The sequence below is a fragment of the Rhinolophus sinicus genome, chromosome 3 (genome assembly GCF_057876585.1).
Source record: "Rhinolophus sinicus isolate RSI-liver-muscle chromosome 3, RSI-T2T, whole genome shotgun sequence".
NCBI lineage: Eukaryota > Metazoa > Chordata > Mammalia > Chiroptera > Rhinolophidae > Rhinolophus > Rhinolophus sinicus.
The window spans coordinates 44,830,486-44,854,851 of NC_142503.1; the positions used below are offsets into that span (position 1 = coordinate 44,830,486).

Genomic DNA, 24,366 nt, shown 5'->3' on the forward strand with positions numbered 1-24,366 from the left:
GATTCATTTGTTTTGCCCCGCTTTTTTTTTTCAACTGTTTTTCAAAGCATGGACATGCAATGACTCAAACACTTGTCTTATAGAATGTCCCTCATTCTAGATTTATTATGTTTCTTCATAATTACAGTTTATGCATTTTGGCAAAAATACAGGTGATTTGCACAACTTATGCGTCATATTGGAGTCACCTATCAGATTGTTAAACTACTGGTAATACCAAGTTTGGTCATCTGGTTAAGGTGGTAACTACCAGGTACAGCTTGCTGTAAAGGTGCTGTTCTCTTTTTAGTGTTAGTATCCATTAATGGCACTTGCTTTGAATCATTTATCTCACGAGGAGTGGCATGATGGTAGTAATGTAATTCTATTATCCCTTCTAGATATTGGACATTCTCTGAAGAACAGCTCCCCACCCACACCCGCACTTTTTTGTTTACTTGGGATTTTTAAAAATTATTGTTAGCATCCATTACTTCAGTGGTTCTCAAAGTGTCCTCTGAGAACAGCAATATCAACATCACCTAGAACTTGTCAGAAATGCAATTCAGTAACCTAGGCATCTAGCAATCTGTTTAGCCCTTCCCATGATTCTGGTGCTTGCTCACATTGGAGAACTGCTTTGTCTTTGTCCCAAATTTGCTCAGTGGACACCTGATAGGCAACTACTGAGTAAAAGGATGAGACTGATGTGAGATACTGGAAGACATCCTGGATAAAGTGGTCAAGTGGAAAAAGGACAGGATCACTTTTGTGTAAATCAAAAAACGAAAGGCAAAATGTTCTCCCAGTAGTTTGGGGGTAGGAGTGGCAAACCTAACATCTTATTTTACATACCACTGTGTATTTTGAGTCTAACTTTTACCAGGAGCTGTATTACTTTGATTATGGAGAGGAAGAAAGGGGGAGCACTGTGTGATCAAGTATAATTCAGGGGAAACTATTGAAGGAAATGCTCATCTCTTGTTCAAAGAAGTCCGAGGTGCTGTGCTTGTGCCACAAGGTCAGTGTGCTTACACCACCATCCATAATGAAAAACAACTCTCAGGCATTTGTATGTCTTGCATGTTCTCCTCTACCAGCTCACTGCCCAGGTGAGAAAGCTCAATTGCAACCTGCCGAATCAACAAGCTGACTCTTGGGAGCATCAAACTCGGTTACGAGTGCGAATATTACTGACAGCGGAATTTCACGCTAGAAATCTGGGGTTCAAGTATCTGCACTGCTTCATAAGGAGCCGTGGGTATCGCTGAATTTGGACCACTTGTTTCTCTGTCAAACAAGGGGTCCTACTTAAACAATCCTCTAGTACTTCTTTTTCCCATCCTACCAAGCATTTTCCAAGGCCGCCGATGGAAAGGGAGTGCCAAGAAGGGTCAAAAAATGGCTGTCCCAGAGATCTCCAGACCCAGCGCCAAGCCTGAAAAGAGCATTTATGTCCGGGTTTTACCTTCAAGGTTGAAGTTCCCGGCAGCCGGGGAGTGTCCCAAACAGCTATAGCCCAGTTTCTAGCCCAGCACACTCGACAGAGCTGACGCTTAAAGTTCTTCGACCTTTTTTCTAGTAGTTTGTAACAATTTCAACCGGTAGAGCCAGGATAAAAACGACAGCAGGCTAACAGGGACCCGACAACAAACAAGATGGAAGGGGCGGGGCTACAGGGCGGAAGAGGCGGGACGGGACGAGATAGCTCTCCGACGCCTTCCGGGCGTCAACTTAGTGGCGGGAAAAGCGGTCTGTTTTGAGACGGCGTCTGCAGATCCTGCGCGTTATTTCATAGAACCCGCCAGATGGAGAAGCCGTCTGAGGAAAAAGCTGCCGCCGAGCCCGCGGACTCCGTGGGGGAAGGCGTGCCGTCGTCGGTCGCCGGCGGCCAGGCGGCGCGTCCCGAGGACCCTGTGACTCTGCTGCTCAGGTTGTTTTCTTCTGGCCCGCTCGGCCGGAACCGAGTGCGCCTTGTGGCTCAGAGCTCCGCCTTTCGCTACGTGTGGCCAGAATGATTTCGAATTTAGACTCAGCCCCTGAACGACTGCAGCATTCAGTTAAACTCCTTAAACCCCTTTCTTCATCTTCGAAAAGAAGAGAAAAAAAATACCGTCCTAGCGGAGTTGCTCTCTGCTAAGTTAAATGAGATACTCAGGGGCAAGCGTTTAGCACAGTGCCCGGGGCCCCGATTTTCCGGCGGGTTATGGAGTGCTTCCAAGCCCTGAGCTACTGGACGGAGATTGCCCCTCCCTTTCTTTTGTAGCTATGACCCTTTTCAATACAGAAGCTTTATTTGCCGTGTTTTTTACCAAAAGTGCGATGTTTATACTTTTCCACTAAGCAGTTGCTAGGGGAAGATTTGATGAAAAGGGCCATGAATCTTGTAAGCCAGTGAGCAAACCACAGCCCTAGGCCAGGTCCATCTTACTGCCTGTTTCTGTAGCCCCTCAAGCTAAGGATAGTTTTTATGTCTTAGGGTTTTAGGGGAAAAAATCATGAGAAGAATATATAATAACTCGTGAAAGTTACATGAAATTTAAATTTCAGTGTCCTTAAGTACAGGCCTATTGAAGTAGCTTTCCTGCTACAAGGACTGAGTTGAGTAGTTGCAACAAAGACCATCTGACTCCCAAAGCCTAAAATATTTGTTACTTGGTCCTTTACCGAAAAAGTTGCAGATTGTGTTCTAAATCACAAGAAAATTTTTTAAAATAAGCATTGTGACTATTTTACCTGTACCATTGCTTTGGAATGGTAAATGTGTCTTACCAAATGCATGCCTACTTATCATCTAAGAAATTGCTCTTTTCATTTGGAATTTTGAAACCTAAGAAACTTATGGAGCTTTAGAAATTTAATGTTTCTTAGCTTCTTAAATAGGTTTCAAAGGCACAAAGTAAACAGTTTCAGAATTATGAAACTACCATGTAAATGTGAAACATTGTTAGTACAGATTATAACTATCATTTTATCCATAGCTTTTCTACTTATTTTATGTATGATTTTGAAGTAGAATCATAGGACAACTAAGAAGCTATATGAATCACTCATCTATCCAAGGATTAGTATCTTTGTTGTTTTTCTGGGTCTTCTGAGGTTACAATCTGGTTGTAACTCATTACAGTGTTTGTAGGTTTCCCCATTTTGATCTAGTTCTTTGTGTAGCAGTTCTCATTAAGCTCCACTGCAGTGTGGCCTATTAATTAATTTTTAAATAAATTTAAAAATCAAAATTTTAATTTTTCCTCACAGATGCTGTTTTCCCACTATATTCCAGTTTGTTGTCTTCCTCTGAGGCCTTAAAGTTCTTTACACCCATTTTAAATAAAATGAGGCCAAACTGGAAGACTTTAATGCTGTTTCTTTGTATTCATTTTGTTCCATTAGCTTCCAAAAAAGATGAGTTGCTTTATCATACAGTAATGAGTATAGCCTCAATAAATATATGACTTTCTTTTCTCTTTATGTTTTCAGGCTGAGAGCACAAACAAAACAACAACTCTTGGAATATAAATCAATGGTTGATGCAAGTAAGTATTTTCATTTTCAAATAAGGTTCTGTGAGTTTGATGATGAACAGTACTCTAATGAAAAGAAAATCAACATTACAAAAAATTATTTACTTAGGGAACGGGAGTGGCAGCATAAAGCTATACTATACCATGTAAGAAGGCAAAAAACAGGCTTGCCCTTGCCCTCAGGAACTAGTTAGGGACTCAGAAAATAGCGGTAAAATAACTAATGGTGCCAAACAGTTAAGTTCTACTGATCAGATAATTGGGAAATCCCTGTGGACTGAAGGAGTCATAGAAATTGCTACCAACAACTTGATTAAATTAGCAAATCAAATACTTGTTAAGCAAGTGATCTGAGACCTATACTTTGAGAAGCACTGGATTATAGGAATGAGAGGCAGAAGGGAGATCAGCTTAAAAAGACATGAGTAACAATTTTCGATTTTAAACATAGAAAAAAATTAAATTTATCTTTTAAAATTACTAATCCAGAAGTCTTTGGGACCAAGCGTAAAATAATGGGTTTGCCTTCCTAAAGTGATAACCAGCTATTCACCAAAGATAGGTTTTGGTGAATCTTTTCTCTATGAAATAGGCTTAAAGAATGAAACCAAATAGTACATTAGGTTGAATCAAGAATTGTGGTGGAGGAAAAACAAGGGAACTCATAGATGTCTGAGTCACTTCACCTGAATCCATGTTTAAAAGGCAATTTTCAGACTCTGCACAAGCTCTTTATATGTATGCTAATATAGACATACAATTGATTTCATTTGATATTGATCTTGTTCAATATTTTGTACTCTTTTTTAAAATAAATTCTGTCATTCTAAAACTGTTCTGTCCAGTATGGTAGCCACTAGCTCCGTTTAACAAACTCTTGCAATGTGGTTAGTCCTCATTGAGAAGGGCTATAAATGTAAAATACAGAAGAAAAGATTGTGAAATATTTCATTACTAATTTAAATTGATTCATATTAAAATGATGCTATTTTGAATGTATTGGGTCAAATAAGCTATATTAAAATTATTTTTACTTGTTTCTTTATTTTTGTAATGTGGAAACTAGAAATTAAAAATTGCATATTTGGTTTCCATTTGTGGCTTACATTATATTTGTTTTGGACAGTGCTGTTCTAAAATGTTTTGCTGACTTCAAAAAAATTATTTATTTGTAGATGAAGAAAAAACTCCAGAAGAAATCATTCCAGAAAAGCAAATTGAAACGTATGTCATATTTAAAATCTTACTTGTGGTTTTTACTAAGATTTAATAATATCCATCTTGTAACATTCTTTTCTTTTCCGCTTTATTTTTGCAAGAAATTTGTCATGCATGTATTGAGAACTTGTTGATATGGGATGTAGATTTATATGTACATGAGTGATCATATTAGCACTTTTGGCATCAACCCTTAATAAGATACTTATTAAAGGTACCTCAGAAGGCATCAGTTTACCAAATCTGTAAATGCATTGGTGTGGTGAGCCTGTAGAATTCTTTTATTTAGATAGACGCATTTTACTCTTTTCAAAGGTGTGTATATTTATTCCACTAGTGACTTTTTCTGATATTGCTGAAATTCTTTTGTTCATGCTTCTTTGATAGTAAAATTGAAGACCTGGAAAATGAAATTGAAGCGGTGAAAGTTGCTTTTGAAATGAAAAACCTTGTGTTAGACAGGTAATTATTACATTTTAGGTATAAGCATTGTGAAGTGAATGAAAATGGGTATGGCTTGAGGTGGAAAAAATATTTTAGTCTAAATGAATTAATCAAACCAAATGATGATTAAGTAATGGACACACATATTTTGAGTCCTGAGAGAAATGTTGCATCATTCATTAATACTTCGTTTGAGGAAGTTACATAAGATAGGGTTAATAAGGAAATGTCCATCTAAACAATGGAAGTATGAGGTTAAATCCCATTCAGGGTTTGAAAGGATTACGTAGACTCGTTTATTCTCGTAACTGTTAATTGAATAAAAGAATTGTCAAGTTCAAATAACATATTTTTATTTGTAAGTTTTGCATCTCTATTTTAAAATTCATTCAACAAATATTTGAGTGATTGCTAGCTGTTGATATACAGCTATTAATAAGACAAACATGGTCTCTTACAGACTTTGTGACCTGCATTAATAATCTCACTTAAGCAAATGACTTTTAAAATTACTTTCTCTTATTTCTGGCCTTTCCAGATGAATTTCTTCATACATTTAATTTAAAAGTAGTTAAAGTGCTTTTAATTGCTTCTAGTAGTTAGCATTTTACTTCATCTCATGCTGGCTCATTATGTAGATCATATTTTTTTAACTAAGATGACTTTAAAGCTATTAAGATAACTCCTTTTAATTAAGCAAATTTTTTGCGTGTGACAGAAGGGAATAGCTCTAATATTGCTGAACTGATTGCCTTTTTTTACTTATTAGTGATTTGAATTTAAAAGTGATTTATGGAATTTGTTTGTATAAAGGTATATTTTAAAGTTTAAAGTATGGCTTTGTATTCCCAAACTCTTTCCACTTCAGGTCCTTATTAATCTACTATGTAGTGCCTTAAAGCTTGTTGCTTCTTCCCAGCCGGCACCAAGGTGGCTTGGACAACAAAGCTCAGGCTGGATTTCAGGTCTCCACCCCTCAGCCTCAGCAATCAGCAATGCACAACCAAACCATCCATCTTAGTGTTATTTCATATTTTTGTGACTTATTTATCAAAGTATTTCCCATACAATATTGTTTTAAAACCTACTTATGTTTCACGTTATATTTAAAGAGAAAATACTCTTTAACTTGTCATATTTTTAAATTTTCGGTGTACCATAAATGTTATCCATGTTTTGTAATACAAGCTTTTTTTCTCTCATAGGATGCAGCTTTCAACTGCACTTAAAAAAAATCTCGAGAAAAGTAACATCCAGACTAGGTATGTTTTTTATGTTTGTTTTATTGTTTGTGTTTCTGTATTTGGTAAGGATAGGAATAAGAAGGGGGATCTGCATGTCTTTAGTTTTGTGAATTTTTTAAATTAACTGTCACTGCCAACCACCTTTATCTGGGGAATAAGAAAAGTGATAGAATTTTTGTGAGCCCTCCTCAGAATTACAATAACTCTATAGTCCTGCTGACCTCTTGTTTGGGTTGCAACTCTAAGACGCAATGTAGATTTTATCCAGACAGTCTGAAAATTTTGAAGGAAAATTTTAAAAGTTAACTTTAATTCATTACTTACTGAAAAATAGAAACAATGCTATCTCATTTAATCCAACAACAACCCAATGAGAGAGAGAAAGTATACTCTTCCATTTTTCTTTGGCAGAAATGAGATTGTATAGGTTAAACAACTTACCAATGAATATAAAATAAAGACTGGCAGTCGATCCTCTATAATCTGGTTCTAATTGTCTGCCCTCAGAGCCTTACCTGTGATTTCGTTTCCCAAAGCTCTAAAAATCTTATAAAATAATCTCTGCCCATTAGCAGCAGAAAAATGCCAAGATGGATCTAGGCACTTCCCCTATCTTGGCATCTTAGTCCAGACTGATACACATTGTCCTCATATTTCATTTAAATCCAGAATTACATAAATCCTAAAATCAGAATTTGAGCTTTCTAACTATTGCTCACCCAGAAAATGAGAGCTTAAAACATTCTTGAGTTAAAGTGGTACAGGACAGGTTCATCATAAAGTTTACAACCAAGTACAGCTGTAACTAGTAGAAAATGAGTTCAGCTCTTCCAGGTCTCTGCAAAGGTTCTCCTTTTTCAGCCTCCCCAATAAACTCTTTCTACAATATCAGAATAATTAGTATTATCACAGTGATGACACTGCTGCTCCCATCCCACACCTACCAACTCAGAATCTGAAAACCACGGTGCAGGAGTTGGGGGCTTGGCTGGTGGGAGGGCGGCTGGCAATCCGTATTTAACAGGCCTCCCAAGGAATTGTGGCACTTTGAAGTATAAGAACTGTTCTTGCCCAGTCTTGTTTCACACCCTTATGCTCCAGTCATTCATTGCAAACTCCTTGATTTAGATAATTACTTCACATCCTTTAAGATTCAAGGTTTTCCCTTGTTCCACCCTGCACAATTCTTACAGTGATTCATATCCATTCTTGGTTGTAATGAAACCATTCTATGGTTGTGGATTTTTCTCCCTCACCACCAGATTCTTTCCTCTATGAAAACAGGTGCTGTGTTTTATTCTATTTTATATCCCTGGTGCCTGGCATAGTTCTTGGTATGTAATAGGCACTCAGAAATATTTGTTGAAGAAATGGGGATAAAAAGCAGCTTATTCAGTGAAACTATTCTGTATGATACTATAATGGTAGATACATGTCATTATACATTTGTCCAAACCCATAGAATATATACCAAGAGTGAAACCTAATGTAAACTATGGACTTTGGATGATTATAATGTGTCAATATAGGCAATATAGGTTTATCATTTGTAACAAATAGACCACTCTAGTGGGGGACATTGATAGTGGGAGAGGCTCTGTGTGTATGGGGCAGAGAATACATGGACTTACCTTTTGCTCAATTTTACTGTGAACCTAAAATTGCTCTAAAAAAAAAAGTCTATGTAAAGAAAAAAAAAACCAAAACAACTTATTAGCAAGTTGTTAGGATTTTTTTTTTCCCCTAGATAAGGGATTTTTAGAAATGTTCCTCCATGCTTAAATTTGATATTCTTTGTTTATGACGAAAAATTTTTCTAGGGAATTGCATCTCTACTTTAAAACAGAAATTTAGTTTACATCAAACTTTTCCAGGTTTATTTTGTTAAATGATAACTTTTATTGAGGTGTATGATGAATTTAATGAAAGTAAATATATAATAATTGAGTCTTTTATTGAGATTACTTTTAACTAAGGTTAACCATATTTTTTATTCCTTTTCAGTGTGCTCATGGATAACATGAAACATGTATTAAAGCTAAATAAATTAATAATGAAATCACAGCAGGTAACTTTGCACATTAGGCTGCTTATGCATTCTCATGATTTCAGTAACACCTTCTTGCTGGTAACTGTTGTATATGATTAAGTAGAATTGCCCAAATGGACTGGTATGGTTGAAATTTACTGTCTTAAGTTTTCTCTCTTTTTCATAACTCTATTATTTTTGACTAATGTTACTAAACACCTGCTTATAATTTAAGCTACTGTCTTCTCTTGTTGTGTGGAAATGAAGGAATTAAAAACTGGAGCTTTAGAAAACATGAATTAAGAGATAAAAAGTGATTTAGGTATTATAGGTTTGTTCTTAGGTAATGTGCCTTAATCTTTTTATTTCTAATAACAGGAATCTTGGGATTTGGAGAAAAAATTGCTTGATGTTCGAAAGAAGAGATTTGGTATGTAGAACAGCTTTTGGGATTTTTTTGTAGAACACGTTTTCATTTGCTGTGGAGATTCATAAGGCCAGATCTCTCAGCTACTGAGAAATTTCTTAATTTTCAAATTTTCTTAAAATTTTGGACATCGCAATTTAAAAAGTAATATATACAATGCATTTTGCTTGATGTATTTTTGCTGTTTTATAACATTAAATCACAAAATTAATACATTTTCAGTGGGCAAAAAATCAAATGATACAGAAAAGTATAATTTGAAAGTCATGCCTCCTTCCTTTGTGACCACAGTTAGGCATATTTACATATACATAATTTTTAAATGATTAATCGATACATAATAGTCCTACAGCTTTTTAACTTAATGAACATGAGATGCTTTTTGCATTGAAATTATTGAAATGTGGGGACAGCCAGTTAGCTCAGTTGGTTAGCGCGCCATGCTCTTAACAAGGTTGCTGGTTCAATCCCCACATGAGCCACTATGAGCTGCACCCTCCACAACTACATTGAAACAACTACTTGACTTGGAGCCAATGGGTCCTGGAAAAACACACTTAAATCAATAAAAGTTTTTAATAAATAAATTATTGAAATGTTTATTTCAAAAGTAATACACATTCTCTGTAGAACATTTGGAAACAAAAGTATATATAGGAAAAGTTAAATTTTTTATTTTATCATAGAGATAATATTCAATGCTTATTTCTTATAAAATTGGCATTGCTTTATCCTATGTTATAAACTGCTTTTTTTTTTGTTTAAAAGTATACACCTGATTTATTATTTTTAAGTATACAGATTTGCCTGGTGATAAGTAATGTTAGGGTGAGAAGTAACCTTGGTCATCTGTTTTTTTGTTTGGTTTTTTTGTCATCTGTTCTGATTTCCCTTTGGATGTCTAACTTTTTCCATTGCATTCCAACCTACTTTTGGTACATGAGTGTCAAGGAACCAAGCTCCTGAGACATACCCATTATGTTTTCAAACAGTTTAATTCTTAGAACATTTCAGGAACTACAAAAAATGGTTGATGATGTTTATCCCTGGAGAAGGGAATCTTACTTTTTCATTGAAAATGTATCTTGTTGCTATGTCATTTTTTTAAATAAAGGAAGGAAAACTATTTCCTTACATATATCTCCTGCCTATTTTGGTAACCCATAGTAAGTCCTCTTTGACATGATGTCACTTCAAACATCTGTAGACAGCTATCATTGTCATACATAGAAACCGTGAACATTTTCATTGTTAAGTATAAAATGAAAACATTGGGATTTTGCACCAGGGATTTTTCAGATCAGTAAAGAAAGAACTGCAACCGAAAATGCTCATTAAAAATTTTCTCTTGACTGAAATAACGAGGAACTGTTCTACTTAGTAATTTTTTAAGATTTTTGTTTGTAGGAGTTTTCATATATAGTATATTGTTTTGTTTAACCTAACAGAATTAAAACAAGCTTCAGAAAGTAAGCTTTTAGAAATACAGACTGAAAAGAACAAACAGAAAGACGATTTGGACAATATGGAAAAATCAGACAAGATAAAAGCCTTACAACGAAACCTACAGATGGAGATACAAATTACTACAGTTATTCAACATGTGTTCCAGGTAACATTTATATAAATTAAGAAGGGATGTAAAGAACTTTTTAAAAATATTTATTTTATTACTTTCAGACTTAGAGTTAGTCTTGGATCTTAACAAAATAATTCAGTACTGAAAATTGGTCTGTTTACAGGTACATGGAATTCATGTGTATTTAGTGTTTAAGGCTTCGATTTTTTCATTATTGTCAGCCTCGGGCTTTTATAATGATTTTTAGCAACTCTGTGGAGGCAGAATGGTATAATGGTGGAGAGCATTAGACTCCAGTTGGGAGATGGGGGAAAACGTTGATGAGGATGATGGGAATCTAGAGTTAAGACCCTGTTTTTTACTTAATAGTTGCTGATCTGGAGCAAATTATTTAACTTCTAAGCATCAGTATTCTTGCTTAGAAAGAGTGGTTGTGAAAACTAAGGAAGATAATTCATGTTAATCTATTTAGCAGAGGGTCTGATCCAAGTAAATTATAAGTGTTGGTAGAAGTTATTATGTCAGGTACTCAATTTAAGCATCTGTTCCTTTATTCTGGGGGATTTTTATTTTTATTTATTTATTTTTTTTTTTTGAGTTATAAAGTATCTCTGGAACTGTTGAAATACTTAAAATACCAGTTTTCAATTACGAAGATGCACAGTTAAAACTATTATAGGTAAAGCAAACGCCTCTTATAGCATATCCTTGTAGAATATCCTTGTAGAATAATGAGGTCTTATGTCTCACCGTAAGAAATTCTTCCCCAAGTCTTATACCTACTTTTTAGTAGCAGTGATTCAATTAAGAGTAATCAAATCCCTTAGGCTAACCTCAAGTGGAGGATTGCATCATAAGTACAGAATCATTTTAATTTTCTTTGACACATGTTCCTTCCTGCTGCTTTGAGACTTCTATTATTCTGCACTTCCTAGTTTTTATTCATATCCTCTAAACTAGTGTTAATTTTTATTTAATCAACTCATTGCTTTGTTCAACAGAACATAGCTTGGGCCAGCTTAGAAGCTCTCTTTGATCCTAAAGGAAGGTCTTTAGGAGTTCAGTCATGTTTGAATGCTTCCTTCCATTTGCCTTTGTAAATTTGCTTGGATTTATACACATTAGCCCTTTTCATCACTAATAGCAAGAATGTGCCTCATATAGGCCAAAGATTTAAATATTTTTGTATGTAATAATATACCATTTATACTCTAAAATTTTAAACAGTATTTCAATTAGTAACTCAGTATCATTGAGCCATAGTTTTTCAGAGAATCATGACCAGAACTTTCATTAATTATGACCCTACTAATTTCTCTGTTGTCTACCACAAAAATATTCACCTTTCTCAGGGTCTTGAAACTGCAAGGGCTGAAAACTAAGCTCTTCTTTTACCTCTTAAAAATAGAGCATATTACTTATGCTTAAATTGTTTTTCACCATGAAATTACAAACTATGAACCACAGCTGCAATCGTAGGTTAAGGATACCTCTGCAAGTATCCTTAATAGATAAAAACTGTCCACAAAAACTAATGAAGCATAAAACACTATTAATATTTTAAATACTCCCTAGTACTATGGGGATCAAGACTGAAACCTTACTGAATGTGGAAATGAGGATACAAGAATGTATTATTCTCATGATCACAGAGTAAATGTTCCCACCTATTTTGGTAAATATTTGTTAATTTAAGATCGGTGAAAGGATTTTTTAAATCTTGTTAAAAATTTTGAAGTACTTATAACTTTAATTTGAAAATTTTTTTTGTATTACAGAATCTCATTTTGGGGAGTAAAGTCAATTGGGCAGAGGATTCTGCCTTTAAGGAAACTGTTCTGCAGCTTGAGAAGAATCTTACTATGATCTAATAAGAATTCTATTTTAGCATTATTTGTTTCTGACTGGTATGCCATTTAAAGAGCAAATTTCAAATGAAATATTTTTTCCATGTTTTTGGAACAATTGTAATACTGCATTTGTTTTTTTAGCTTAACACTGCAACATGGAATCTATTGTTTTAAATGTGATAATTAAAGTGACTGGCGTACTCTAAAAGAATCTGAAAATCTTAGCCTTGCAAGGGCCCAGAAAGACATCTCGTCCAGATTTCCACTCAATGGTAACATTTCTTTTTTTTCATTCATGGAAGTCCCAGCTCTCGTTTGGAATACTTCTGTGGATTTCTCTGTCAACAAAAATATTAGAAAAATTATAGAAAAGCATATCCACATCTTTATTTTTTTTAACTGTCAGTTGTATTTTATTCAAATTTTATATTTGATTTAGCTCACTACAGATTTTTTTTTTTTTATTGAGAGCTAATTGACATACAACCTTGTGTAAGTTTAAGGTATACAGCATGTTGATTTGACTACCGTGGCATTTTAGCTAACATCTCCATCATGTCACATAATTATTTCTTTTTTGTGGTGAGAACATTTAAGATCTAGTCCATTAGCAACTTTGAAGTATAGAGTATTGGTATTGACTATAATCACAATACTGTGCATTAGATCTCCAAAACTTACTCATCTTCTAAGTTTGTACCCTTTGACCAACATCTCTATACCCCCACCCGCAATCCACATCTTTAAACAGAGACCCAAATAAAGCACGTCAACCTTAAAAAGAAAAAAAAAACAAAGTGTTAAGTTATTGTAGAAGAGTTGTGATTTTGTTTTTCTTTTGTATTTCTATATTTATCAAGCATTACTTTTATGAGTAAATGTTGCTCTTCTAATTAAAAAACAGAACTTGCCACCTTTTATACATCCCATCTCATCTTTTGAAAACTAATTTGAGCTCTTCATTAATTTGGAGCCCCTGATTATAGACAATGTAGTGTTTTCAGCATTCTTTAAAAGACCTTAAACTTGAAAAGATGCACTACAATTGGTAATAGCATTTGAAATCTGTTCTTTTCTAAACACTCTTCTTTGGAATATTTATAGTTTTCATTTTGATAAATCATTTCTTTGTAATTTTATTCTTTTTGCCACTGTATACTTGGAAATTGTCTATATAAATTGTTGTGGCAGTTGTGAGACTCTGCCGCTGGCAACTCCTCCCTCCCCCCCACCCCCCAGTGTTTCTCTCCTTACTACCTGGGGCAGCTGTCTTATCTAGACACTGCCACTGGCTTTCTAACTTGAATAAAATGTTTTCTTGCTCTCCTAAAAAAATAAAATAAAATTGTAAAGCAAGTTATATTTTTCTTTTCTTAATAGAAAAACATTATTCTGAAATATGCCTTCCTCATCCAAACGTACAGCATTAAAAAATTTCATGCACACTTTATTAATTATTCCCAACTCAAGTACCGTGTTTCCCTGAAAATAAGACCTAGCCAGACCATCAGCTCTAATGCGTCTTTTGGAGCAAACATTAATATAAGACCCAGTTTTTATTAAACGTAGTTTCATATTTTTTTAATCAAGAAAATCAGAACTTGTGCTGGGTACTTTATTTTGTATCACATCAGGAGGCTGTCATGCATGCTAAGTTCTGCCTAACACATCTACAGCCAGTGTCAGCAACAGGGTACATGGAACAAGAAAGGAGGCAAAGGCCATGTAAGATGGGGACATTAAGAAGACAATGCAAGAGGTAGATTCATTGCAGAGGATGACTGAAATGGAGCTGGAGGAAAAGAAGATAGATTTGGGGATTGAGGCAGTCTGCAGCCTCAGCTTCAGTTACTTTTATCATCTGCATCGTAGCGAGAACTAATCCAGAAGGGCCCTGGATGAGAATTCTGTGAAGGAGTATGAATGCCACCACTTAGAAATAAACCCACAGAAAAAAGAGCGTTTTTCTGTCAGATTCCCCAAATCAAAATCCGTAACAGCCTCCGTGCCTCGCTCCACTCCAACATGGCAAAAATGTCCAGGCCTACAGAGACCAAACTGCATAGAGTCTCTGCTGTTTTCCAGAAGTATTCTGGGAAGGATGGTAACAAGTGCAATCTCTCCAAGACTGAGTTTCTAAGCTTCATGAATACAGACCCGGCTGCCTTCACAAAGAACAAGAAGGACCCCAGTGTCTTTGCATGATGTAAAAATGACCTCAACTGTGCTGGGCAACAGATTTCCAAGAAATTCTTACTGGCAGCGTGGCAGTAGCTTGCCATGACTCCTTTACCCATTTGCAGAAGTATAGCTGAGGAGCCCTGGGAGCTGGCCCAGAGCACTCCTTTCTTTCTGGCCTCCCGATCATCATCTCAGATCACATACCCTGAGCCTGGCGCACCCACCACCCTATGCAGGCCACTCCTGCTGGTAGCAATAAAACTATTGTTTTTTAAAACACACACATAAATCCATACCAATATGACCAGTAATTTGTACTGCATTTGGTATTTTCTGAATTTATTAGGTATTCTCAGGAGACTTGGTATTAGAGGACTTGGAAAGTTTATCTTTTAATAAAAGCTCTAAATCTTAGGACTTCTTTGCCCATTTTCTCCATCTCTTCCACAGATATAAAAGAAAATGGAAAATATTTAGAAAAATAACCAAGAAAATCTATCTTTTAAATCATTGCCAAACAAGAACCTAATATTGTAAGTTTTCACATAGAAACTTGCTGTTTCTATGTAAATAGAAAGTCTGTACCAGGAATCTAACCTGCTGTTGCTTTTGAGCTTTTGTCACCCCCAGCATTACTGAGGTCATTGACAAAATTATAAGATTTAAAGTATACAATGTAATGCTTTGATAATCATTTGAAAGGATGATTCCTTTTTATGTCCTTTGCCCATCTAATCACTTTATCAATCTGAGTTTAAAATATGTGCTGCTGAAACAAGCTTTGAAAGCTTTCTACAAAACAGGTTTCTGGCCTCCCGTACAGACACACTGATTCAGAAGGGCTCATATTTGGGCTCAGTAATATTTCTAAAAAGCTCCCCAGATTTAGAAACCACTGACCTAGATCATTAAAACCAATTTGCCATTCTAGATATTTACCATAGCTTAAGGATACATTATCTACAGAGTTATGTTAAATAGCCACAACATATTCTGTATTAAAAATTATAACAATGTAAACAGTATTTACCATAGAATTTAACATAACTTTTGGGGTCAATATAGATGGCTTGTTTCAAAAAGAAAAACGAACTTTTGAGTTCTCTCAAATTTGAAAGAGGCAGCAGTTTAACATCAAAACAAACAGGCCAAATCAAGCAATGCCAATAAGCAAGGAAGGGCATATGATACGGCTTTGTATAGGCCAGGAATTGACCACTCTGAGCTTGCCATTAACTCCCAAGTTTTAACAAGATTGTTCATTGTAGGAAACTACAAGAGACTTTATTACTTATTTGGTTTCAGTTTAAGATTACATTGAACTATACTGAAGGTAGCAAATCGCTTTGTGTAGAGGAAATGGACTTAGACCACGCATGGCTAATGAGCAAAATACAGTGGTACCTCGGTTTTCGAACATAATCCGTTCCAGAGACGGTTTGAGTTCTGAAACTTGAAAACCGAGGCACGATTTCCCCCTAGAAAGTAATGCAAAATGGATTAATCCATTCCAGACTTTAAAATCAACCCCTAAAACTGCAAATTTAGCATGAATTTTACTACCTAATGATGCCATAGATCCATAAAATTTACTGCATTCGTAAAACCAAAAGGTTCATCAACGGAGCCGTTGGAGCCGTTGGAAAACCGAGGTACTGCTGTAAATCCAACATCACAAACCTTCCTCTGCAAAACAATGGGACACACATTGGTCAGTTTCAAGGCGGCAAGAGAGGTGGGGTGGGGTCGGGCACAGAGGGGTGGAGCTACCTCCACCGTGGAGGAGGATCCCTCTCGCTTGCCCCTCCTCGGCGACGTCACACTAGGGTCCTCCCCCCAGCTGCCTACTACTCCTGTTATCGCTGCGGCTCGCGAGCGCCCCGGAAGCTGCCCCTTCTCAGGGGTCATGATGGGCAGCAAAATGGCGTCTGCCAGCAGGGTCGTTCAGGTAAAGAGATTTGGTCGCCTTTCCCCACCGAGGGCGGTAGGGATGGTACTGACTATAGCTAAGGCTCTGGGGAGGAAAAGCAGTGGCTGAGACTGCGCGGTGACCGCGGCCCTGAGTAGGGCCAGCGGCGCCACCCGGGCGTGTGTGGGAGAACTGGACCTTGAGCCCATTGGGTCGGGTTGTAAGCTGGTAACTGGAGCTAAGGGTTCGAGCCAGGCCTGCGGGAATGTCGCATTTCAGCAGGTAGGCACATAGCTGCGTTGGGGTCCCTGGACTGTCGTCGGTCAGGTCCTCTTTAGTCCTCCTAGGAGTCTGCGGGCTTGGCTGCCCTGGCTATAGCTTGCCCAATCGGCATCTAGTATAGTCTGTGATGTACCGGATCAGCCAATCAGAAGGAAGGCGGTAGCGGCGAGTGAAAGGAAGCGAACTCTGTATCTGACCCAGTGTCCCTTCAAGGTCTTGGGAATGGCTGGAGACCTGGCTCCGTCCTCGCCTAGGGCCGGTTCTCCCCCACTAGTTCAATTCAAGTGTCTAGTTACAGGCCAGATGGGAGGGAATTTAAAAAAAAAAAGTATTATCGAAGCTTAACTGTAATGTATTGGTTTCCCAAGCTTTTTTTTCTGAATTTAGATTGGCAGCTAGAGGAACTATATTATTGATCCACGAATCGGTTACTAACTCATGATAGCTTTAATGTTTGCTTCTCCAGCTGTGGTCCTGAGCTTAAATAGGAGAGGTAAAATTAGATATAAAGGGACACAATCTCCACCTTTGTGGTTGGTTTACACGATCTTTTTAAACACTGAAAGTGTATTATTGTATGATTAACTTTTAACTTTAATATGAAAAGTGCATTTCCCTTTGCACAAGTACGTCTTTTAAAAGACCGTTTCTTAAAGTTTTTCCAGCCTAAAAGATAATCCTAGATCCCAGTCTTTAGCCCCATTGCAGCAAATGGTCGTCACTTATTCATTCAGTGGGTAGTTAACTAAAGATTCTATGAAGATAAGAACATCTGACAAAGGACTGGTATTTATAATATGTAGCCCAATTTTAAAATGGGTGAAAAAAATTGATACTTCACAAAAGAAGGTATCCAAATGACCAATAAGCCTGTGAAAACTTGCTCAATATCATTACTTGCCAGGAAAATATAAATTACAATCAGGAAGTACTCTTACACCTACCTAATGATTAAAATTAAAAAGGTTGACAATACCAAGTGATAATAAGAATGTGAAGTGCCTGAAACCCTTATATATTGCTGGTAGAAGTATAAAATGGTACAGACACTTTGTAAAACTGTTTTGTCAGTTTCTAATAGTTAAACATACCTGCCCTTTGACCCAGCAATTCTCATAGGTTTATTCCCAAGAGAAATGAGTACATATACCTATAAAAAGATGGCCTAAAAATGTTCATAGCCGCTTTAGCTGTAATCCCCAAACCAGAAACAATCCAAGTATTAGATTGTTTAATCCATTAGCAGGATAAACAAACTGTGGTATATTTGTTAAAATGGAATAGTACACAGCAATAATAAAGAACTACAGATACATGCAAACAAAAAAGATACTGTGAGTTATACAATAAGGAGTGGTCCGTCTCTTAACAGAGCTGCAAAGACTTGTACTCAGATATTCATAATACATTACATTAGCAAAATGTATTGAGTACCTCTGTTCCAGGCCTATGCTCAGTGGACTCGAGTGCCAGCAAGACAAACATGGTGCCTCCAAAGAGCTCAGAATTTGGCTGTTGATCATACCTTGAAGAAAAAGTAATATTTCAACATACTCACTGGCACAAACTGATGGAAATTAAAGCATGGTGTCAATATTGAGTAGAGAAATCTGGCTAGACTACAGGGTATTTAGAAGTAATTTTAGAAGAGTAAATTATAGGTATTCATTAAATGTCTGCTGAATGCCCTGAAAATAAGACCAGGAGGTCTTACATTAATTTTGCTCCAAAAGACGCATTAGGGCTTATGTTCAGGGGCTATCATCCTGAAAAATCATGCTAGGGCTTATTTTCCGTTTAGGTCTTATTTTCAGGGAAACACGGTATTTTATATGTTTTGGCTGATATAAGAGCAGAAAGGTGATAGTTTATCATTTAGGAAGTCATTTGGCTGCATGAGACACAGCAGGAAGATGGGTGGTTGTATTAGTTCAGGGTTTGAGATTTACAAGTAAGGTAAAAATAAGCCTCCAGCAAGGAAAAGGAAGGTTCAAGTGTGGGTTCTAGGCTTCGTTTTCCCTTCATAGAGGTTACACTATTTTGCATACTATAGCAACAATGACTGCCTGCTTCCCCATAGCCTTCCCAACAGACTTATATTATCCAACTTGTATATTTTTAATAAAATCTAATTGATGAAAAAAATCTTTACGTAGTTTTAACTTTCTCTCATTATAAGTGAGGCTGACCATCTTTTCATAGGGTTAAGAGCCATTTTCATTTCTTTATCTGTGAAGAATATGTTGCCGATGTTTCTGTACTTGCAAGTTCTTTATGTAGTATGGCTATTAACCTTTAGTGTATTGCAAATATTTTGTACATAGTTGTTTATTTCTAATTTGGATGTGTTACTTTTCGATGAGTAAAAAGGTTTTGGGTTTTTTTTTGTTTGTTTTTCTTTTTTGTGCTGTCCACATTACCAATTTTTCCCTTTATGGGGCAAAGGGTGATGACATAAGGATGACTGTATTACTGTTGAAGTTGTGTAATGTGTTTATCAGGGTTTATTATACTACGCTACTTTTATGTATTTTTAAAAATTTTCTGTTAAAAAAAGAGGACCCCAAACAGTGTGGGAGTTTAATCTATAGGGGCATATTGCATCACAGTTTTAAGTTTCCAAAAGCAATGTTGAAATGGATTCTCTTTCCCGTATATGTATGTATGTGCGTGTATACATACTCACATGCCTATATAGTTAGCCCTACCTTACAAATGGTCTGTTCACTCACTTGGCAGATGTTTCCTGAGCATTTACTATGTATCAGACACTGCTGCACAAGTGCTTAATTCTCTGATTCTGCTTTTCCAGGAGCTTAGCTCTCATGCCATCGTTGGCTCATTTATCTATCCTTTGAACAATATTCTTAAGATGTTCGGGATACCATGGAAACACAAAGAAGTATCAGATTTTGGAACTGGGAAGTTTCTTAGAAGGAGTAATATTTGAACTGTTTTAAAAGATAAGCAGTCAGAAAAAAATAAAATAAAAGATAAGCAGTCAGGTCAAAGTGGAGGCATGGAAGTAGGGTAGGACTGGGGAGAGATTTCCTGGCAGAGGACACACGTTGTAGATTAAATGGGGAATAAAATGGCATGATGAATTAGGGAAATGAAAAGTGCTTCAAAATACCTGGAGTAAAATGTACATAAGACGGTGGGGAAAGAGGCTGGAGAGGTATGGAGAGGTAAGGAGAAACCAAATTATGATAGGCCTTGTGAAGGCCAAATACGATTTGAAGTTTATCCTGAAAGCTGTTGAACATATTTTAAAAATTTAAATGGGGTATTGACAGTAGTACGGATAGAACATTCTTTTAAGAAGCTGGGCTGTGAAAAGGAAGAAACAATTACTAGAGGGAGAGAGAAGTTTTGTTTTTTAACATGAAAGACTTTAGCATGCTTTTATGCTGAGGGAGACAACTACATTTCGGCATTTTCTCTGCAGCAGAATTATGGTGGTGAGTTTTCAGGGCCGTCCCAACGAGCCTATTTACTTCTCTAGTCATATAAAATGTAATACATGTAGTATACAAATATATTGCAGATAAAGACACACCTCAATCTAACTAATTATACAGTAATTTATAGATAGTTGAAAATAGTACTCTGTTCATTAGTCTTAGCATTGTATAGTAAGATTTCATATTGAAAGGCCCATTTCCGTGTAAGGTACTCTGTAGCATTATCTGGAATTTTAGGGATAAAACAATACTCTTCAAATATCTGTTATAAAAACTATTCTAAAAATATGTATTTCTGTGGGTATAAGAAACAGACTAAAATAAAGGGCTATCAAATGTTTAAACCTATTTTATGTTGGTTTTGGGATCATAGATAGTATTCTTTGTGCTTTTCTGAGTTTTTTCCAACTTTTTTACACAGAACATGTTACTTTTCCAGTCAGAACAAGAATTTTTTTAATTACCTAATTTTCAATATGATTTTTATTCTACTCTAAACTACTAAATATTAACAGAGTGGGGAAACAACACCGATAAAAATCGCGAAACTTCCAATTCTTACCATTCAGCAGGGTGATATATATATAAGTCACACAACATAAAATCAATGTCACCTTCTTCACAGGGTTGTTTGTCTCTGAAGTCAGTTGGCAGTACAGTAAAATATCTTGATGTATAAAGTAGAAAATTATTATGAATAGCAGGTAAGATTAAACAAGTTAATAGTTCATGAATCAGCTTTCCTGGTTGGGGAAGAGTAAAATAGTACAATTTAATTTGCTGTCAAATACTAAGTTATTTTAATGAAGCTATCTATTTATAAGGTTCAGTATATTGTTTCTTTTGTACATAGTTAATGAGTTTATTTTAGTGTTTCATTTTTTTTCATGCATTTTATTTTTCCTTTAGGTAGTCAAGCCACATACTCCATTAATAAGGTTCCCTGACAGAAGAGACAATCCTAAGCCCAATGGTAAATTGTACTTTATTTAGATTTTTTGTACTTTATTTAGATTTTTTAAAAAATGTATCATGTATATTTATACATGAATATCCTATTATAGACAATATTTTTCATTTTAAAATCAGGTATATTCTGTAGCTTAGATCTAAACGGTACCTTAGGTTGCATGCACATAGAAATCAACTTTTATTACCTCCATTTAAAAAGGTAATGACTCAACAGTAAATGTCTCTGAATTTTTTAATGATACTGAGTTTAATAGGGGAATTTTCTACCTTTCTTCTATCCTTCAGAAGAATCTCCCATGCTCATGTTTGCAGATATTGTAAGGATTAATAACCATATCTATATTTCTCTCCCAGCTAAACTTTTCTTTCATTCACTTATTTATTCATTGAATCAGTAACTTAGATTGCTGTAGTCCTTAGCAATCATTGCCTATAAACTAATGAAGATTCTGAACAAGTCCTATTTTTCTCTGACCCTTTTTACCAGCTCTTCTGTCCCTGTCTTTATTATAAGATATTTGATCCTTAATTCAGGGAGAATTTTAACAAATTTTATACAGATGTTTTAAATTTAGATATTGTAAATTTAAGAGTAATGACTCCTAAAGAGTTAAGATATAGGTGATAAACACATACAAAGGTATTATTGAGAAAACTAATGTCCTCTACCCTTAAAACTTTCTTATTCCCCATTGTAAAATATTACCTGCAAACTCCACCATGTGACAAAACTAAAGTAATGTAGGTTATCCATTTGTGTTGTACTCCCTCCCTAGAAATTTCATTATTTTACAAACTTGTTCAGTTTAGAATTCACTCACTTAAAATTACCTCATTTGTTTTAAGAACTTTATGAAATTATATATAGCTACTCAACTAAGATACTCTATACTTACCTCTCAGAATTATAATATTTATAGTTTCAAGAATGACTAGATTATTCAGTAATAGGTAACTCAAAATAGTATTTTAAGACACCTGAACAATTTCTCTAATTACATTTTTTTTAAATTTCAGTATCAGAAGTTTTGAGATCAACAGGACTACCATCTCACTCTTCTTCAATTTCACAGCATTCTAAGGGAAGTAAATCACCAGATTGGCTGATGCATCAGGGTCCACCAGACACTGCAGAAATAATAAAAACATTACCTCAGAAATACAGAAGGAAACTTGTATCTCAAGAAGAAATTGAATTTATCCAAGTATGTTTTGGTCATTATCATCCTATTGTGCAAAACACCTTAACATTTTTGGCTTGTGGAACTTCATATGCGGATTTACATGGTTTTCCCATTGTCATGGTGTGTCCATAGCTAAGACACAGATGGTCTTGTAGGCCAGGACGATGAGAAGTAAACCACATCTATGCCCTCAGTAAATGTGCATGAAGAACTATATGTGTAGAAATATAATATGGTAAATAGCAATAGATGTAGCCACATGAAAAAAGCTCGTTAGGGTCCTCAATAATTTTTCAGAGTGTAAAGGACTTTTGAGGGCAAGAAATTTGAGGACCACTGATCTAGGTCAACCTTGAGTCCCTTCCAGATCTGAAATTGTTTATAACATTGATGTGAGTACCCAAAAGCAATGAAAAAATCCAAAATTGTTTTTAAAAACTAAAAAGCATTTGCTTAAAATAATGTACATTTGTATAGTGGCCATGAAAACATTTCTTCTGTAAATTTAACACCTTACTGTTTTATTGTTTTTCCTTTCAGCGTGGAGGTCCAGAATAATCACTGACAATGTGGCTGCTGTTTGTCATCAGACAAAAGAATGGTCTTTACAATAAAGGACTTCCAAAATGACAAATGAGAAATTGTACATTAAACAACTTTAATAAATATTCTGTAAAAGAAAAAAAAGAAATATAGAAAATTTAGATAGACACTTGTATCTCCTAATTTATGTATGTTGGTCAGCTTCTCCACAAGCTTACCTAATTGTTTATATACTTTATACTTATTAAAGTACACATTTTTAAATATTAACCTATTAATTTACTCTTGATTATCAAGTATTACCAGTTGTTGAACTATTAAAAGCACACAATGTCTAGTAAACTATCATAGATTTCGCATAATTTCATTTTCTTTCAATTTCTGTTTAGACATGAAAAGAATTTATCAGGCAGAATTGCTGCTTTTGAAAAGTGATTTTCCTGAAATTACATGAGGATCAGTGAAATAATGACTCCATTATTTGTTCTTAATTCTTAACATTTTTTCGTTCACAAAGTTACTGGAGTATAACTGGCTTTTAGTAAACATATCCTACTCTAAATGATAAAAATATAGCCAAGGTGAAACCAGTGACTTTGTGGTATTAAGACTGGGAAGTTAACACAAAAGATTATTTGTAACCTATATTCATGTCAGAGTATAAAATGGAAAATAAGAGATCAAAGTGAAAATAGCATAGGAATAAATGTTTGACTGAAAATTGCAATTTATTGTTTTTAGGGGTGTTAAGAAAGTCTTGTTCTTTAGTTTATTGTACTGTTTTGATTATGATCATGTATGAAACTCCTGATAACCATTAACTTTCTCAAACCTGTTATCTGAAAGTCTCATAAAATCAACCTAACTAGTTAACCTTGTTAAGGCAATTTATGAAACTTTAAAAGGGTCTTCCTGTGCCAACGGCACATATTATTGTGAAAGAAAAGCCTCAAAAAACTAAATAAATTCTCTTCTATATCTTTAATGATTTCTAGAATATGCTTTAAAGAAGTCATCCCTAATAGTTAGGGTAGCTCATGAGCAATAGACAAGTAGAATTATTGAGTTTGCCCATTTGCCTCTGGGTTAATCTTTACTTATTTTTACTGTCAGAGTTTGTCTGCATCTCTTGTGTTGTGACCTAGTATAAATGTTGCCCTACTCAAATATAAGATAGGGGGTTGGTGCTAGCAATAAGCTGTTTTGGTGACTCATGAAAAATACCTGATTCATGATTTATTTTTATTATTTAAAAATTTTATTTAGAAAATTTTCTTAAAAACTAGCACTATTCTTTCCTCTCCTTAGCTCTTGCATTTCAGTAAAAGGAAGCCCAAAGCAAATTTTTTGCTTTCAGAAACAGTGGGTTCAAGTAATAAAGAGTGGCTTGAGTAATACTGTAGACGAGCAGTTAGAAACCCCAATACTGGAACTTTCTGAGGTCTACCTTTACTATAGCTGCTGCCATGAAACTCACAATGAAAAAAATACATCATTTTTACAGAATTTGTAAGTCTAGGTGTGGCAAAAAGGCATGCCA

At 35.4% G+C, this 24,366-nt stretch overlaps 2 protein-coding genes, 1 long non-coding RNA gene and 1 pseudogene across 6 annotated transcripts; 3 read left to right on the top strand and 1 right to left on the bottom strand.

Annotated features, from left to right (window-relative positions):
* Positions 1-1,666: 1,666 nt before the first annotated feature.
* CENPH (centromere protein H) lies at positions 1,667-13,647 on the top strand. The gene is made up of 9 exons (XM_019728043.3): positions 1,667-1,912; positions 3,457-3,512; positions 4,676-4,724; positions 5,106-5,180; positions 6,368-6,424; positions 8,411-8,474; positions 8,814-8,865; positions 10,311-10,474; positions 12,220-13,647. The coding sequence occupies exons 1-9, from the start codon at positions 1,788-1,790 to the stop codon at positions 12,310-12,312; spliced, it is 735 nt and encodes a 244-aa protein (XP_019583602.2). The 5' UTR covers positions 1,667-1,787; the 3' UTR covers positions 12,313-13,647.
* Positions 9,448-22,911, bottom strand: LOC109445580 (uncharacterized). Of its 4 annotated transcripts, XR_012495102.2 has the most exons (6): positions 22,801-22,911; positions 20,690-20,870; positions 18,098-18,188; positions 16,036-16,158; positions 15,877-15,950; positions 9,448-12,629 (listed from the first exon to the last, which is right to left on the bottom strand). It is a non-coding gene; the product is annotated as an uncharacterized LOC109445580 (long non-coding RNA). The 4 variants fall into 4 exon arrangements; XR_016020630.1 differs by having other exon boundaries at positions 18,098-20,870; XR_016020629.1 differs by lacking the exons at positions 15,877-15,950; positions 16,036-16,158.
* Positions 14,317-14,606, top strand: LOC148758482 (protein S100-A11 pseudogene; annotated as a pseudogene).
* Positions 16,267-23,811, top strand: KGD4 (alpha-ketoglutarate dehydrogenase subunit 4). The gene is made up of 4 exons (XM_019728044.3): positions 16,267-16,420; positions 21,037-21,100; positions 22,117-22,304; positions 22,824-23,811. Exons 1-4 carry the CDS (start codon positions 16,379-16,381, stop codon positions 22,839-22,841), a joined length of 312 nt encoding a protein of 103 aa, XP_019583603.1. The 5' UTR covers positions 16,267-16,378; the 3' UTR covers positions 22,842-23,811.
* The last annotated feature ends 555 nt before the right edge of the window (positions 23,812-24,366 follow it).